This window comes from Lissotriton vulgaris, chromosome 2_1 (genome assembly GCF_964263255.1).
Source record: "Lissotriton vulgaris chromosome 2_1, aLisVul1.2, whole genome shotgun sequence".
Classification (NCBI taxonomy): Eukaryota; Metazoa; Chordata; class Amphibia; order Caudata; family Salamandridae; genus Lissotriton; species Lissotriton vulgaris.
In genome coordinates this window covers 323,726,483-323,741,224 of record NC_141687.1, presented here as the reverse complement: position 1 = coordinate 323,741,224, position 14,742 = coordinate 323,726,483, and the positions used below count along the sequence as shown (strand labels likewise).

The following is a 14,742-nucleotide window of genomic DNA, read 5'->3' as shown; positions in this document are numbered from 1 at the left end:
TAAAAATTATGAAAACCTATGATTAACAGATGCACAGACTGAAAAGGCTAAATTAGTGGTCTGTACGAGTTTAAGTTTTCATTTAAAGATACTCCTTGATTGTCATAAACCGAAAAGGGCGAACAAGGTTCAATCCCTTTAAATAGGACTGTGGGGTACAGAAGCAATGGAAAGTTATCATGATGTAAGGTATAATAAAATCTTCCAGCTGTTCAGAAACAAACAATAAACACCGGAGCTTTCGACATTTTTCCCAATCCATGGTTTACCATTTGAATACAACATGCCTTCGCTTCCTGGAAAGGACAAACACAAGATTGGCAAGCACGTGCACGAATAAGAAGCAGACAAAGGAGAGTGACAATGATAGCCAACCAATGATAGGCAATAGGCGGGTTCCAAGCCCCTCTATGTTCTTGGTAAGACATAATATGCCTCGCAACAGTAGGCTTGACCTAAAAACAACATGGTCTATGCCGCAATGAAGGCCTCACACTACCTGATATTTAGCACTGATTAGACTAGACTGACAGACTAGCATCACTAAAGCATATCATGGACAATGACCATTAAATACCCAAAAGTGGGATATATATATATATATATATATATATATATATATATATATATATATATATATATATTACCTACTGGCGGTAGCCAGTAGGTATATATAGTTAGGACCTAGTTTCCATAGGAAATCCCCAACATTCTATTGGGAATAACTTTGGCGCTGGTTGATGAATCTTCGCAAATTTCTCAAAGAAGATGGCTCGCTCCGCTCCTCTCCTTCCCTGAAAGTTTGGGGGGGATTAGTCAAGTGAGGGCTGAGAAAAAAGGGGGGTCCCAAAACGTGTTTTCCCCATGTTAATTTCCATAGGACCTTTAGACACGGCTACAGCTTGAACCGCTGAAGGGAATTACACCAAACTTGTCAAAATAGTAGTGTCTGGTACGCAGATCACGCTTTTGGTAAAATAGTGTAAATCCCTCCAGTGGTTCCTGAGAAAATTAAAAGAGAAACAAATTATATATCTATAAGCGCGCACCCGTGCGCGCACCCCTGCGATTTTTCAAAAAAAAAAATTGGGGGGGGGGGGAGTGGGCTTGGGGGGCTTCTCTCTTTTATTTTTATCTGTTTCATTTCAATTTTGAGGGTGCCCACCCCTCGTTTTACCCCCGAGATCACCACCCGCGGCGCGAGCCGCCTCATGATAGCCGCCGCCGCCGCCTGGTTGTGGGCGGGGCCGGGAGGACTTGGTTTCCGCTTCCCCCTGCCTGAGGGAAGCCTTCGATGTTTCCGCCCGGTCTCCCGTGCCGAGGGGGAGATCGGGTGATGCTGCCGGTTGGTTTCCGCTTCCCCCTGCCTGGGGGAAGCCTTCGATGTTTCCGTAAATGAAATGAAGGAGATAAAATCAGACTAGACACAACTGGCCCAATAGCAGATTAAGAATCAAAGAAGCCTGTTCAAAGCAGCCCGTTTGATAAAGACCACCCATCAGGTAGGTTAATATGGTGAATTGTAGATCAGCTTGTTTTAACAGCTCCTAGAACACCTACAGAATAAAAACAAAACCCGGTACTGCTGCTCCAGGTTTTGCCTGAAATTATGACAGACATGTGGTGATACGTAAATCTGATGACGGCTTCTTTGAGGTAGTGAATAACTTGCTTGAAGAAAATAATCGTGTGGAATCATAGCCGTTTCCATTGCCAAATTCACATGTGCTCCAGTTAACACACTGCCCAGAAAGAATATCGTAGTGCATTTTTTACTTAAACATTTTCCCTTGCATCAGATAAAAATTACAAATATTTATTCCGGGTGAGGGCCCAATTTTTAGAGCTTGAAAAGCAAGTCATTACATTTTCATTCAACTTCTACAACTGATCCATGCCGGTATGTATAAAGTACATGTGTACTCTGTGTCATGCTGTAGTATACGGCATGCAGTGTTAAGTGCACCTCTGTATAGGAGTTCAAACGGGATTTGTGTAGTTCAGCTCTGAAGTATGTCCACCTTGGGTGTTCTTACTTGAGTGGCAGCCTCTGCGCGTGTGCTGCGCTGTTTGCATACTTTGCTAACACTCTCTGTCTCTACTGTTAGGAAGCTCTCCGTTACTTCTTGCCATTGATCTACTAGTGGTTTCCTACGTATGCCCCTATATTTCTCTAGGTGTATACCGGTGCCATCCTCCACACTGATAATACACAGACATGATTACAAATCTTTCTACAATTAAATTCAAAGCATTGGGGTGTGGCCTAGCCAGATGGCAGAAAATAAGTATTCTCCCCCTCCCCCACCTCGCCCTCCTTCGCACCCTCTCCGAGTGCAACGGACAGCCTAATACAAGGCTTCGAGCTTCAGACCCCCTCGTCCCCATTACTCCCCTCTTTCTTACCCGTGTCCGGACCCTACCCTCCCCGTACCCCCTTTTTTGCGCTTATCCCCCTATCCCTAAGTTCCACCACCCTCTTCCCTTCCCTTATATGCTAATAATGAAATAAATTAAGCCAAAACCACTGGTTCTGCCCTACACGAGCACCTACAGTTGAGTGCACTGATTTGGGACCACATTGTTTGCGATTATATATATATAGCTATATATATGTATATGTGTGTGTATGTATGCATATATGCATACATATGTGTATATGTGTGTATAAATATATGTGTATATATGTATTTGTGTGTATATGTGTATATATGTATGTATATATAAATGCATATGTATATATGCATATATTTATATAAAAATGTATATACACACATACATATTTTATGTATTTATATATATACTTATATATAAAAATATATACACGTGTGTGTGTATATATATATATATATATATATATATATATATATATATATATATATTCCGCTCAGTGGGGTTGTCCAGGTAGCGGGTAGCACCCGAAGCATCTCCCATAAGCACTATACGTGTTTTATACAGGGAGATGGTAGACGTCGTGCACTTTACTGCTGGCCCCTGATGAGGAAAAAAATTTCCGAAACGCGTCGGGCCTATTACAAGCACGCAACTGCCCATACCAACTAACGCCTTGGGGAAGGCGCACGCAGGCTCGGGTGCTACCCGCTAGTTGGACAACCCCACTGAGCGGAATATATATATATATATATATAGCTTTAAAAAACCCAATGAAATTCACTGAAAAAACCATAGGTTATAGACTATATATAGTTAGGAATTAGCCTTTAAAAAACCTTGGTTTTAGGCCTTATATAGTTAGGAATTAACATATAAAAAACCATTGAAATTCCTCCTATATAGTTAGCCGGACATTTTATTGATATAAAACCAATGAAATTCCACATATAGTTAGTTGCACTAACTATATATTTCGCGCATCCGCAATCCAATGCTGATGATGTCACATATTACATCATTCATGACATATATATATCGAACCCCACGCCCACTCAGAACAGAATGAGCCCGACATGTGCTATATATATATTATATATGTATATATTGTTCTATATATGTGGCAGCATGTTAAGCAGCCATGCTTCCATGAAACACCTGTGACGAGTGCGTGTGAAGGAATATCATGTTCTCATGAATCATCTTGTTGCATAAATTCAGACTTGTCCTGTGAAGGAGCTGGAACAAACATAGGAAAGGTTGTAGTGAATCGATAAGCAGCGCTGTCGTTTTCTTACCTGCAGGTGGCGCCCTTTGGCTAGGAGGTGGCGGAGACGGGTGCTGGCTTCTTGGAGGAGTTGGTGTCTTAGAGTGCTCTGAAGGTGGTGGTGCGGTAAGACTGCGAGGGAAAAAGAGAAAAATACAATGGCCAATCAGTGGCGTAGCAAGGGTGCTAGTTACCCTAATGCAAGTAAAAATAATGGGCCTCCAACCCCCAGTGATTGGAAATTAAAAACGGTGTAATTGGGAAGAATTGGGTCCAACTTCTCCCCCGACTCTCGTACCACTGCACCTCCTGCACTGATAATAGCTTTGTTTTTGTTCCGTGTAGCATTTCAGTTCTGTCTATGAAAGTCTCAAATCCCTTCCTCCCTTCCCCTTTCTCTGCATCACACAACCTTCCATCTTTCTCTCACTCCCTCCCTCCCCTTCTCCATTTTTCCTTTACCTCTCCTTTGCCCGTTGATGTGCCACAAAGTTTCTTTCCCTGTAGTCTGCCCCCATATATCTTCCCTTTGCCCTGGTCGACACTATTCTTCCCACTTACATTCTCCTTTGTATATCTTTCCTCTTTTTGCTTCCTCTGTATCTGCCTTCTTTCCACCTTTTACACTCCACATTCCCACCTGCATATCTCCACATCCACCCCCACTTTATTCTAACCTCATATTTCCCTTCTGCACTGCCTCTAGCTCTTCTCCACTCCTTTTTTCTCCTGCATCACTTTAGTTATTTTGTATTGTTCCTCCATTCTCTCCCTTCACTTCACTTTCTCTTACATTCCCCAATTCTTGCCCGAATCTCTAAATTCATCTCTATGTAATTAGTCTATACTTTTAAGCCCCTCCCCTGTATCTCTAGGTTCATATGTTTCCCCTTGCCATTCTAACCCTACCTCCACATCCTTTCTTGTATATTGTATTGTATTGCATTGTTATTGAATTTATATAGCCCTTATTACCCCTGATTAGGCATCAAAGTGCTTTTTAGCGAGTAGCATGCTACTCTTGAACCCCAAAAGGGTTAGTGGTGGATCAGTATAGTGACATTTGAGTTAATTTGAGTGGTGGACATGTGAGTCTGTTAGTTGGAATGAAAAGGATAATGGGGGAATAGAAGATGGAAGATCCTAGAAAGCTTTTATTTGGAGATCAGAGTTGTAAGATGAGGTTTAGGATAAGTATAAGGAGAGATCGAGGAGGGAACAATCTCTAAAATGGATAAGAGAGATCATAGTAGACAAATGAGTTTTGGGATGAGTCAAAGGAGGGATAGGTGAGGCAAGACTCTAGAAGGGTTGTTTGGGAGATGATAGTATTAAAATGAGGTTTGGGGTGAAACAAGAAGGGATAGAGGAGGGAAGAGTCTAGAAAGGGTTATTTTGGAGATCATTGTAGTAGAATGAAGTTTAGGATGAGTCAGAGAGTGGAGGTAGAGGTTATATTTAGATAGGTATTGGGTGAAATATAGGGTAGTGCATTGGAAAGAGTCAACGTTTTTTCGATTTTTCCACAGTAGGAATAAAGTATTAAATATGTAGATAAATAAGTGCATATTATTATACATATTTATGTCAAGAAGTAAACATATCTAGATAGATGCATATAATCAAATTAAATGTTTATATACAGAGGGATATAATGTGCATTTGGGTTTGAGTATGTTGGTTAAGTGGAAAAGAGCCAATTCTTGAGTAGTCTTCTGAAGATCTGATATTTATCTGTGAATCTTATGTTTGGGGGTTTGGCTGCACGAACATAGAAATATGTGCCACCAATGTTTCTTTTCTTGTATGATGGAATTTTGAGGCGAGGTGCCAATCTGGAGTGGAGGCTCCTTTATTGAATGTTTTTGGTGAGTTTATTCCAGATAACAAGTGGTCCTGTTCCATGTATTGCGTTGTGTATGACACAAAGCAGCTTGAATCTCCACCCTTCCCATCTCTCTCTACTATAGTATATCTCTACTTTCCTTTTTTCACCCTCCCTCCACTCTCCATTGTTTCTCTCTATCAATTCTGTCGTTTCTTTCAGTTCTTTTTTTACCCTCATTTTTACCTATCTCTACTCATTCAGTCACTCTCCTCTCTAAACCTTATGCCATGTATCACATGACCTTTTCATTTGCTCTCCCCACCGTCTCTCTACTCTCCCCTGATTCTCTTTATGCTTTATTCTACCTCTTTCTCTCCTGCAACTCTCCATCCTTCGCTGTATCTCTCCACCCCTTTTTGTACCGCCCCACTATTGCAAGTATGTCTCTATTCTCCCATGCATCTATTAACACCAGCATAACCACATCACCCATTCTCTATCTTCCTCTGTTCCTTATCCCTTATCTGCTCACCTCTTCATTATCTCTCCATTCCCCTCTCTGTCTCCAATCTGTCCACTACCTTTCTTTTCTCACCTGTCTCTCTTCATTCATCCTGGGTCAGTGTACAGATCTCCGCCCCAAGCTACTCACACCCTATAGTGTAAGCAATCCCAAGCCCTGAAATGCCCACTGAATTTTCTTTTGTCAGTCCGGCCTGTGATGAAAAATGCAGCAAGTGCAGGGCAGGCTTCGCCCCCACCCCTCCAGGCCCTGACGCCACTGCTTATACCTCACCACTAGAGCCAATAGGTTTCAACTCTCTGAAAAGGCTGTCCTTCAACCTGTGCTTAATTTGTTAAAATAATAAGTGCAGGGTCCTTGTCAGGTGGCCACTGAGGCTTGCACCACACATTGCCCCTGCCAGAGCTGCCACTGGCAGTACCAACACAATTAATAATCATCACACTCTTACAAGTGTGACAATTCAGCCTACTCCAGGCCCCCAAAGCGATAAGAATGGCCTGGATGCAGTCAATAATAATTTTTAGCAGTACCGCCATGTGGCAGACAGGTACAAGCCCTGGTGTTGACAATTAAGGGATGGTGCTCTTCAGGGACTGACTGAAAACCAAAATCATCCCTCATAAAAAGGTGCAAATTAGCTGGAGGCTGCGACTAGAATGTGGGCATGGATGGGTCATTGCAGCCCATCGTCAGTGGTGTAACATTAGCTCCGACACCCGAAGGGGGCCCGAGCTCCAGGGGACCCGAGCTCCATGGGTCCCCTCCGGCGCTTTGGACTGCCAGCCAACTCCTGGTCTGAGAGGTTCTGACTTGGTCTGGAGCATGGGGGACTCTCTCCATATACTTTGTAAGGGGGACCCCCTCAAGTTTTGTTAAGCTGCTGCCTATCCTGCTTTGAAAACAGTCCCCAAGTTTGCAGCCTACCAGGCAAATGCCATAGTGGCAGTATGGCCAGTCAGGTCATGCAGGTTCTTTTCCATCTATGTTATGCAAACTTTCTGATTTGATCAGTTTATTTTTTAAATATTGCTGTTACCAGGTAGTGGACTCACTGGACTTAAAGAGAGGGTATAACACGAGTAGATATTTCATATACCGCCCACCATAAAAGAAATAACCTCTTTGCCTTAAAGATTTATTGCGATGAATTATCCAGGTTTCGGGCGGTAGAGGCTAAAGACCTCTGTAGCAGTGCATGCTCTATACTGTCAATTAATGTGCACTTAGATCATTCATACCAACTGTCCATGTGCTTGAGTTCCTAGCGCTGTCTGTTTGCTCATATGCCCTTATCTTCCCTGTCTGTCTGTGTTCACAGGATCCTTGTGCTTAATTTGAGCTTGTGGTTTCCGGTGCTCCGCAACCCCGCTTATTTGTCAACACCGGCACATATGAAAGTCTGCCACATGATGGCGCTCTCTTTTTAATTTAGATATGAGCACAACAACATATGTTTATTAATTAACTATACTTTAAAAAATCCTCATATCTGCTGTGCAAACCATTCTAATAGCTCTGGGTACCTGGCATAGCATGACTTGTCATACTTTTAGGAGTGTGATGGTTAATATTTTTGATTTGGCAGCGCTGGCGAGGACACTTGGTGGTGAAAGCTGTTGTGCCCCCCTGACAAGGGCCATGGCACTTTGTTTTTCTATAAACTAAGCACCGTTTGCACTGTCTCGTTGTGAGCACTAAGCTCCTCACATTTTCTTCCCATGAGTCCTAAGCTCCTCCCATTTTAAGTCCATGTGCCCCTAGCTCCAGTCTTACCTCAAAATATCATACTGAGCAGTGATTCTTAACTTTTTAACTGGAAGCCAGGGACCCCCCACCTCACCAGTTTCTACGACTTGAACTTCTAATAGTACACAAAAATGCAGTAGCAAGTATACATCAAACCAGTACACAAATAAAGAAATATTTAATTTAGTTCACAAAAAATGCGAAATTCGAATCTCTAATAGTAAATTTGGAGCTTGTCAAACGTTAGTTTTATTTCTAAAAGATGAAGTGATATGTTAGACTCAAACAAATAACTATTTTTTGTTCTAATGCATGTTCTCTTTTTGTAGGTGAATATAAGTGCTTAATTGAGGACACCAGACGTCTCTACTAAATTACATTTGCTCTACTTGCACTGTTTTCTCAAATCAAAATAATGATACCAATTACATTTTTAAGCTGCACATTCAAATCCCTTCACAATTACACACACATATACGTTCACATTTACAGAGCGTTTTCAGATTTTCAATTCTTTTTTTATTTATATGTATTTAATAGATATGTACTTAATTTGCTAAGGTTTTTTAATTAATCCACGGATCACTGGTTTCATAGAGAAATATCATCTAACATAAATATCGCACCCTAAATATTGCTCACAAAAACACATTCCATCGGTGTAGATTTTATATTTTTACCAATGGAGCGATATTTTTTGTAGATCATATTTAGGAAACAATAGTTATGTCAGACAATATTCTCGTATCTTACTGTTCAGGAGATTTAAACTCCTTACGGTGCCAGCTTTTGAGTCCTTAGCTCCTAACACTGTCTGTGTCGCAGCTCTTCACGCCGTTATAAGCGGTTCACGTCGTCCATGCTTCTCGAGCTCCTTACACTGTACATGCTCTCTCATCAAAAGGCAGTGTTTGTTCATTAAGCCATGTGCTCCTGACACTGTCTGACCTTGATTGTAGGAAAGTGCCCCTTTTTTGCATGGTGCCCCCCACTTTTTGCCTAAGTGTTAATGTACTATGACTGAGTGTGCCCTGGGTTCCTGCCAACCAGGTACCCCGTGCCTATGTTCTTTCCCTAAACTGCACTGTTGCAAAACCCAATTGACAAATCTCTGGACACATGTGTCACCCCTATAGGCCCTGTCACACACTCACACTGCCATTGCAGGGTGAGTGCTTTGGTGCAGAACAAATTGAAGAGTCAACATGGCCCACATCCCTGTGCGCCATGCCTACAATCCACTGCCCTGGCATAGGTGAGCCACCCCTCTAGATGGGTGCACTATACCAGCGGTAAGGGTACAGGTGCATGAGCCCTTTACCCCTACAGTGTATAAGTCAATTCTTAGGCAGTGTAAGTACGGTATTGTCATAAAGAGTATATGGTCTGGGAGTTTATCATTTCGAACTGCACAGCACCATAATGGCTTAACTGAAAACTGGGAAGCTTGGTATCAAACTCCTCAGCATATTAAACCCACACTAATGCCCTCAGAGGGCATCTTAGAGATACCCCCTGAAAAATTACCTAACTCTAGTGTCCTGGATTAGTGGCTGCTCGCCAGCTGCCACCACCACCAGACATTTTTATGGACCCCAGGCTCGAGAGCCTACTGCTCTCGGGGTCGTGAAACAAAGCACATACTGGGACGACGTGCCAAGCCTCGTCCCCAGGATGGGCAGGGTCTATGAAGGGGAAGCTTCAAAAGCCTTCTGCTTTTGTGGACTACTCCAACCATTTGCTGCTCCCAGGAACTGGCCACCACCGGTTCTGACCCCTACTTTGGGCAAGAGAATCAGCAGGAAAACCAAGTTAGGAGGAGAGGTGTGCCCACCTTTGCCAACCCTGCCCCTCAGGTGGGGGAGACGAGGTGAAGCACAACTCTCTGTCCCCGCCATCGTGCAGATGGAGGATCCAACCAACCATAGCGAAGCTTATGCACCCCTCCCCCTGGAAGGTGGCATAATAGGGACTGTACGTTACCCAAGGAAGTGACCTATTGGTCCCGAATGGTACATACCTGTAAACGCCCCTAAATTTAGTATTTAGGGGCAACCCCCAACCTTGCCACCTCAGACCAAAGCCGACAAGAACAAGAAGAAGGACTGAACAGCCATGCTGAAAGAAGATGAGGAGGACACCCACTGACTTGGCCCGAGCCCTACTGGCCTGTCTCCACCTCAGACCTCTCCAGCAGAACCTTGGTGTGTCCTGCAGCAAGCGACCCGCAAAAACCCGGAGAACCTGCACTGGATGAATGAATGAATGAATGAATTCTTTTTATTGTTTGGTTACTCAAAACCATTACATTAAAAACAAAATACAAGGTTACAAAGTTACAAAAATTAAAACCAAGGGAGTTTGTGCCGCCCTGGGGGCTGGGGTTACGATGAGTAAGGTTCATGTTGAGGCATGGGTCTGCAAAGTCACTATAAGGGCGGGCCCTCCGGGGCCATCAGCAAGGATCGTGTCTGGTGAATGAACTTTCCAAAGGAGGCCATGTGCTTTACCGTTGTCAAGGAGTAAAGATGGACCTCCTTTGCGGTGCGGGTTCCTGATTGTCTTAGAATTGGCCTGAGATAGAGACTGCGGGCCATGCGCAGGGCCGGGCGGCAGAATAGTAGGTGAGCCAGTGACTCACGTTTGTACCTGCAGAGCCTACATTCCCTGACTCCTGAGCCGACCGTGCTAAAGGCATATAGTTCTTTGAGAGGCAGCGGATGTAGTCTGTAGGCTAGGATCTTATGAAAGGCTGCGCGGCCCACGGCCTGCTTAAGATGGTGTTTGGGATTGTGCAGGATGTGCGGTAAGCACAAGGACTCATGAAGGTCTTTTATTGCCAGCGACTCCAGGTCCAGCTCTCGTGACCGCACGCGCACTTGTTTTTTGATGGAGTGTTTGATGGCGGTGTAGCTGACATATTCGGGATTCCAGGACTCTATGGCGAGATTGAGATGGTCCTTCGCCGCCTTGAGAGTGGTCGACCAGGGATTCCCTGGTTCTCTAAAGATAGAAATCAGGGCTGCCTTAAGTGTGTTCTCCTTAGCCGTAGTATTTGCTTAGGGCGGCCATCTCTTCCAAATATTGCTGGTTGAGTGAGAACTCCAAGCGGACGAGAGTGTTTCTGGAACCTGCACTGCCTTCCTATTCCCAAAAGACTTTGTCTCCCGTGAGCACTGGACTTGCTCAAAACCACCCGACTCGGACTCGGACTCAGGCCGACTCTGTGAGTCTCCATCACTCCGCTCCCGGCGCCCCAAGCCTGAGTGAACCAATACCTTAAGGAGGTCCCCTCAGCAATCCTAGCCTGGTTCTCGATGACCCCTGAACCTCAACAAGCTCCCAAATCAAACCTGTCGTGAAGAACCAGAAGGTCCCCTGAACCGTGACTGTAGGCGACACCCTGACCGACTGCGTAACAGAAGTGGTCCAGAAAAAGCAACCACAACCGACTCTGCAATCAAACGCCTGCAGTCACTAGACGATCACTCCCAAAGTCCCCATTGGCCTCATCAGCCGCTAACCGACTCCGAGGGATCCCAGACCGACTCTGCAGCTTCAGCCAAGACAGCATCCTACACCCGGCAGACTCTGTGCCGCTGGTGGTGCAACTCGAGTGTTCATTTGACCGTATCCTACTCACGGACCCATTAGCCTCGTTTTGTTCCCTCAAGACTAAAGGTGTATTGTGAGTAATCTTGTAAACTGTAACTATTGCAAAACAAATTTACCCTTTTTCCGTCCTCCTAGGAAATGCACCAGGCCAGTATCTAGAGATACCTGGCTGAGTAAGGAAAGTAATTGCAAAGTCATTCTGACTATCTGCAAATACAAATACATTCTACCATAACTAATTCACTCTATTTAAACTGCATATGCTTACAAAGTAATTCTGTACTTACCTGTACCAGGCCTGGCTTGGTTCTAGAAAATAAATATAACTAAAATAATATTTTTATACAAACAAATTGGTCTAAGTTCAGACTTTGAGTATGTGACTATGGGCCCGATGTAGGTCGGTCGGTAACGGCCGAAAATCGGTATTTTCGGCCGTTACCGATCGGTATACATGATTTGACATGTAGGTGCACTATTTTACCGAATCGGTAACTTTACCGAATCGGTAAAGTTACCGATTCTGTAAAATACAGAATCGGTAACTTTACCGATTCGGTAAAGTTACCGATTCGGTAAAATACCGATTCGGTAATTTTACCGATTCGGAGCCACCCATATGTAGGTGGGACTCTTCAGAGTCCCAGGAGCCTTAACGAATCGGTATTTTACCATCAAATCCTATTTGATGGTAAAATACCGATTCCGGTGTGCATGCACATGTGTGCATGCACACCTATGCCATGTGACAGGCAGACCTGCCCTTTGGGCAGGTATGCCTGCCACATTGCACCCGTGCCTGTTTTGGGGGTGCCAGAGGGTGTCAAAGTGACACCCCCTGCACCCTTGAGAAATTCGGTATTTACCGATTCGGTAAATACCGAATCGGTAATGCCCATTCATTCCTATGGGCTTCAAAGCCCATAGGAATGAATGGGCATTACCGATTCGGTATTTACCGAATCGGTAAATACCGAATTCATCCGATTCGGTATTCCAGCACATCTGGATTACCTACATATCGGACCCATTTATTTACCGATTTTAAATTACCGAATCGGTAAAATTCGGTAATTTGAAATCGGTAAATCAATTTTACCTACATCGGGCCCTATATTTCTTGCCTTGGTGTGTATAAAAAATGTTTAGCACTATCCTCTGGTAATGCCTTACTGCTCGCCCACACTACCACAAATAGAGTAAGGTACTATCTACTTTTATCTTTGGCGTTCCACCGGACTCTGTGAACACAATACCTCACTTAGGGATAGTATATACAGAGTCAGCTTCCTACAATGTTGCCTAAGGGCCTCCTGTGGTGTGTGTGTCCACTCTCCCCTCACTATCTGCCCATGTTTCCTGAGCTTCTCACACTAGCCTTGGTCCTTGAGTTCCTGATGCTGTTTGTCCATGTGTTCATCCATACGCTCTTAGCCCCCACAGTCTGCACATATACTCCATCTCACCATAAGCGAAAGACATTTCCATTCTAGTCCATGGGTACCAAGCTCCTCTCACTGTAGCGTGTAAACGCCAAGCTCATTTAGGATGGTGTGCAAAAGGCCCCGAAGAACCACATATCGAGAGCTGTGAAAGGTGACCTACCCTCCTGCACCCAGGAGGGAGTAGTGGCAGTGATTGTACTCTGCTGCACCCAGGATAGAGTTGTGACAGCGATTCTACTATACTGCACCCAGGAGAGAGTAGTGACAGCGATTCTACTCTCCTGCACCCAGGAGAGACTAGGGGCAGCGATTCTACTCTCATGCACCCAGGAGAGAGTAGGGGCAGCGATTCTACTATACTGCACCCAGGAGACAGTAGTGACAAAGATTCTACTCTCCTGCACCCTGGAGAGAGTAGTGAGAGTGATTCTACTCTCCAGCCCCCAGGAGAGAGTAGTGACAGCGATTCTACTCTCCAGCCCCAAGAGAGAGTAGTGGCAGCGATTCTACTCTACTGCACCCAGGAGAGAGTTGAGGCAGCGATTCTACTCTCCAGTACCCAAGAAAGAGTAGTGGCAGCGATTCTACTTTCCTGCACCCAGGAGAGAGTAGTGGCAGCAACTCTACTCTCCTGAAACTAGGAGATAGTTGGGGCTGCGATTCTACTCTCCGTACCCAGGAGAGAGTAGTGGAAGCGATCCTACTCTACTGCCTCCAGAAGAGAGTAGGGGCAGTGATTCTACTCTGCTGCACCCAGGAGAGAGTCGTGGCAGCGACTCTACTTTACTGCACCCAGGAGAAAGTAGTGCCAGCGACTCTACACTCCTGCACCCAGGAGAGAGTAGTGGCAGCGATTCTACTATACTGCACCCAGGAGAGAGTTGGGGCAGCGATTCTACTCTCCTGCACCCATGAAAGAGTAGTGGCAGTGATTCTACTCTACTGCACCCAAGAGAGAGAAGTGGCAGCTATTCTACTCTCCTGCACCCAGGAGAGAGTAGTGGCAGCGATTCTACTCTCCTGCACCAAGGAGAGAGTTGATGCAACGATTCTACTCTATTGCACCCAGGAGAGAGTAGGGGCAGCAATTCTACTCTCCTGCACCCAGGAGAGAGTAGGGGCAGCGATTCTACTCTAATGCCTCCAGGAGAGAGTAGTGGCAGCGATTCTACTCTCCAGCCCCAAGAGAGAGTAGGGGCAGCAATTCTACTCTCCTGCACCCAGTAGAGAGTAGAGGCAGCAATTCTCCTCTACTGCACCCAGGAGAGAGTAGTGGCAGCGATTCTACTATACTGCACCCAGGAGAGAGTAGTAGCAGCGATTCTACTCTCCTGCACCCAGGAGAGAGTAGTAGCAGCGATTCTACTCTCCTGCACCCAGGAGAGGGTAGGGGCAGTGATTCTACTCTACTGCACCCATGAGAGAGTAGTGACAGCGATTCTACTCTCCTGCAACCAGGAGAGAGTAATGACAGCGATTCTACTCTACAACACTCAAGAGAGAGTAGTGGCAGCGATTCTACTCTCCTGCACCCAGGAGAGTGTAGGGGCAGCGATTCTACTCTCCTGCACCCAGGAGAGGGTATTATTATTATTAGTGTGTTTTATAAAGCGCACAGCTACCCCAACGGGGTGTCCCGGCGCTATTGCTCAGTTAGCCAACATATGTAACAGAGGGCAGCTTTAAACAAAAAGGAAAGTTTTTGGAGATCTGCAAAAAACGGGTTCTGATTGGATCAATCAGAGGGAAATCGGGAGTTTATTCCATTGGTTGGAAGCACACACTTGGAATGTTTTGCCACCCATACGAGCTTTCTTGAATCTCGGGATGACTAATAGCAGTTTGGAATTGGAGCGGAGGGCTCGGGAGTTGCAGTAAGGGCGCAGGCTCGATAAGAGATAGGCTGATCCGAGTCCTTTTGTGG

The 14,742-nt window shown here is 45.0% G+C and overlaps 1 protein-coding gene across 1 annotated transcript in view; it reads right to left on the bottom strand.

The window, feature by feature from the left end:
* The window catches only part of LOC147730267 (uncharacterized), a 545,933-nt gene that overhangs the window by 41,939 nt on the left and 489,252 nt on the right, over positions 1-14,742 (bottom strand). The window contains exon 16 of the mRNA XM_086954056.1: positions 3,690-3,790. Coding sequence (XP_086810182.1) covers positions 3,690-3,790 — 101 coding nt within the window. The remainder of the gene's footprint in view (positions 1-3,689; positions 3,791-14,742) is intronic.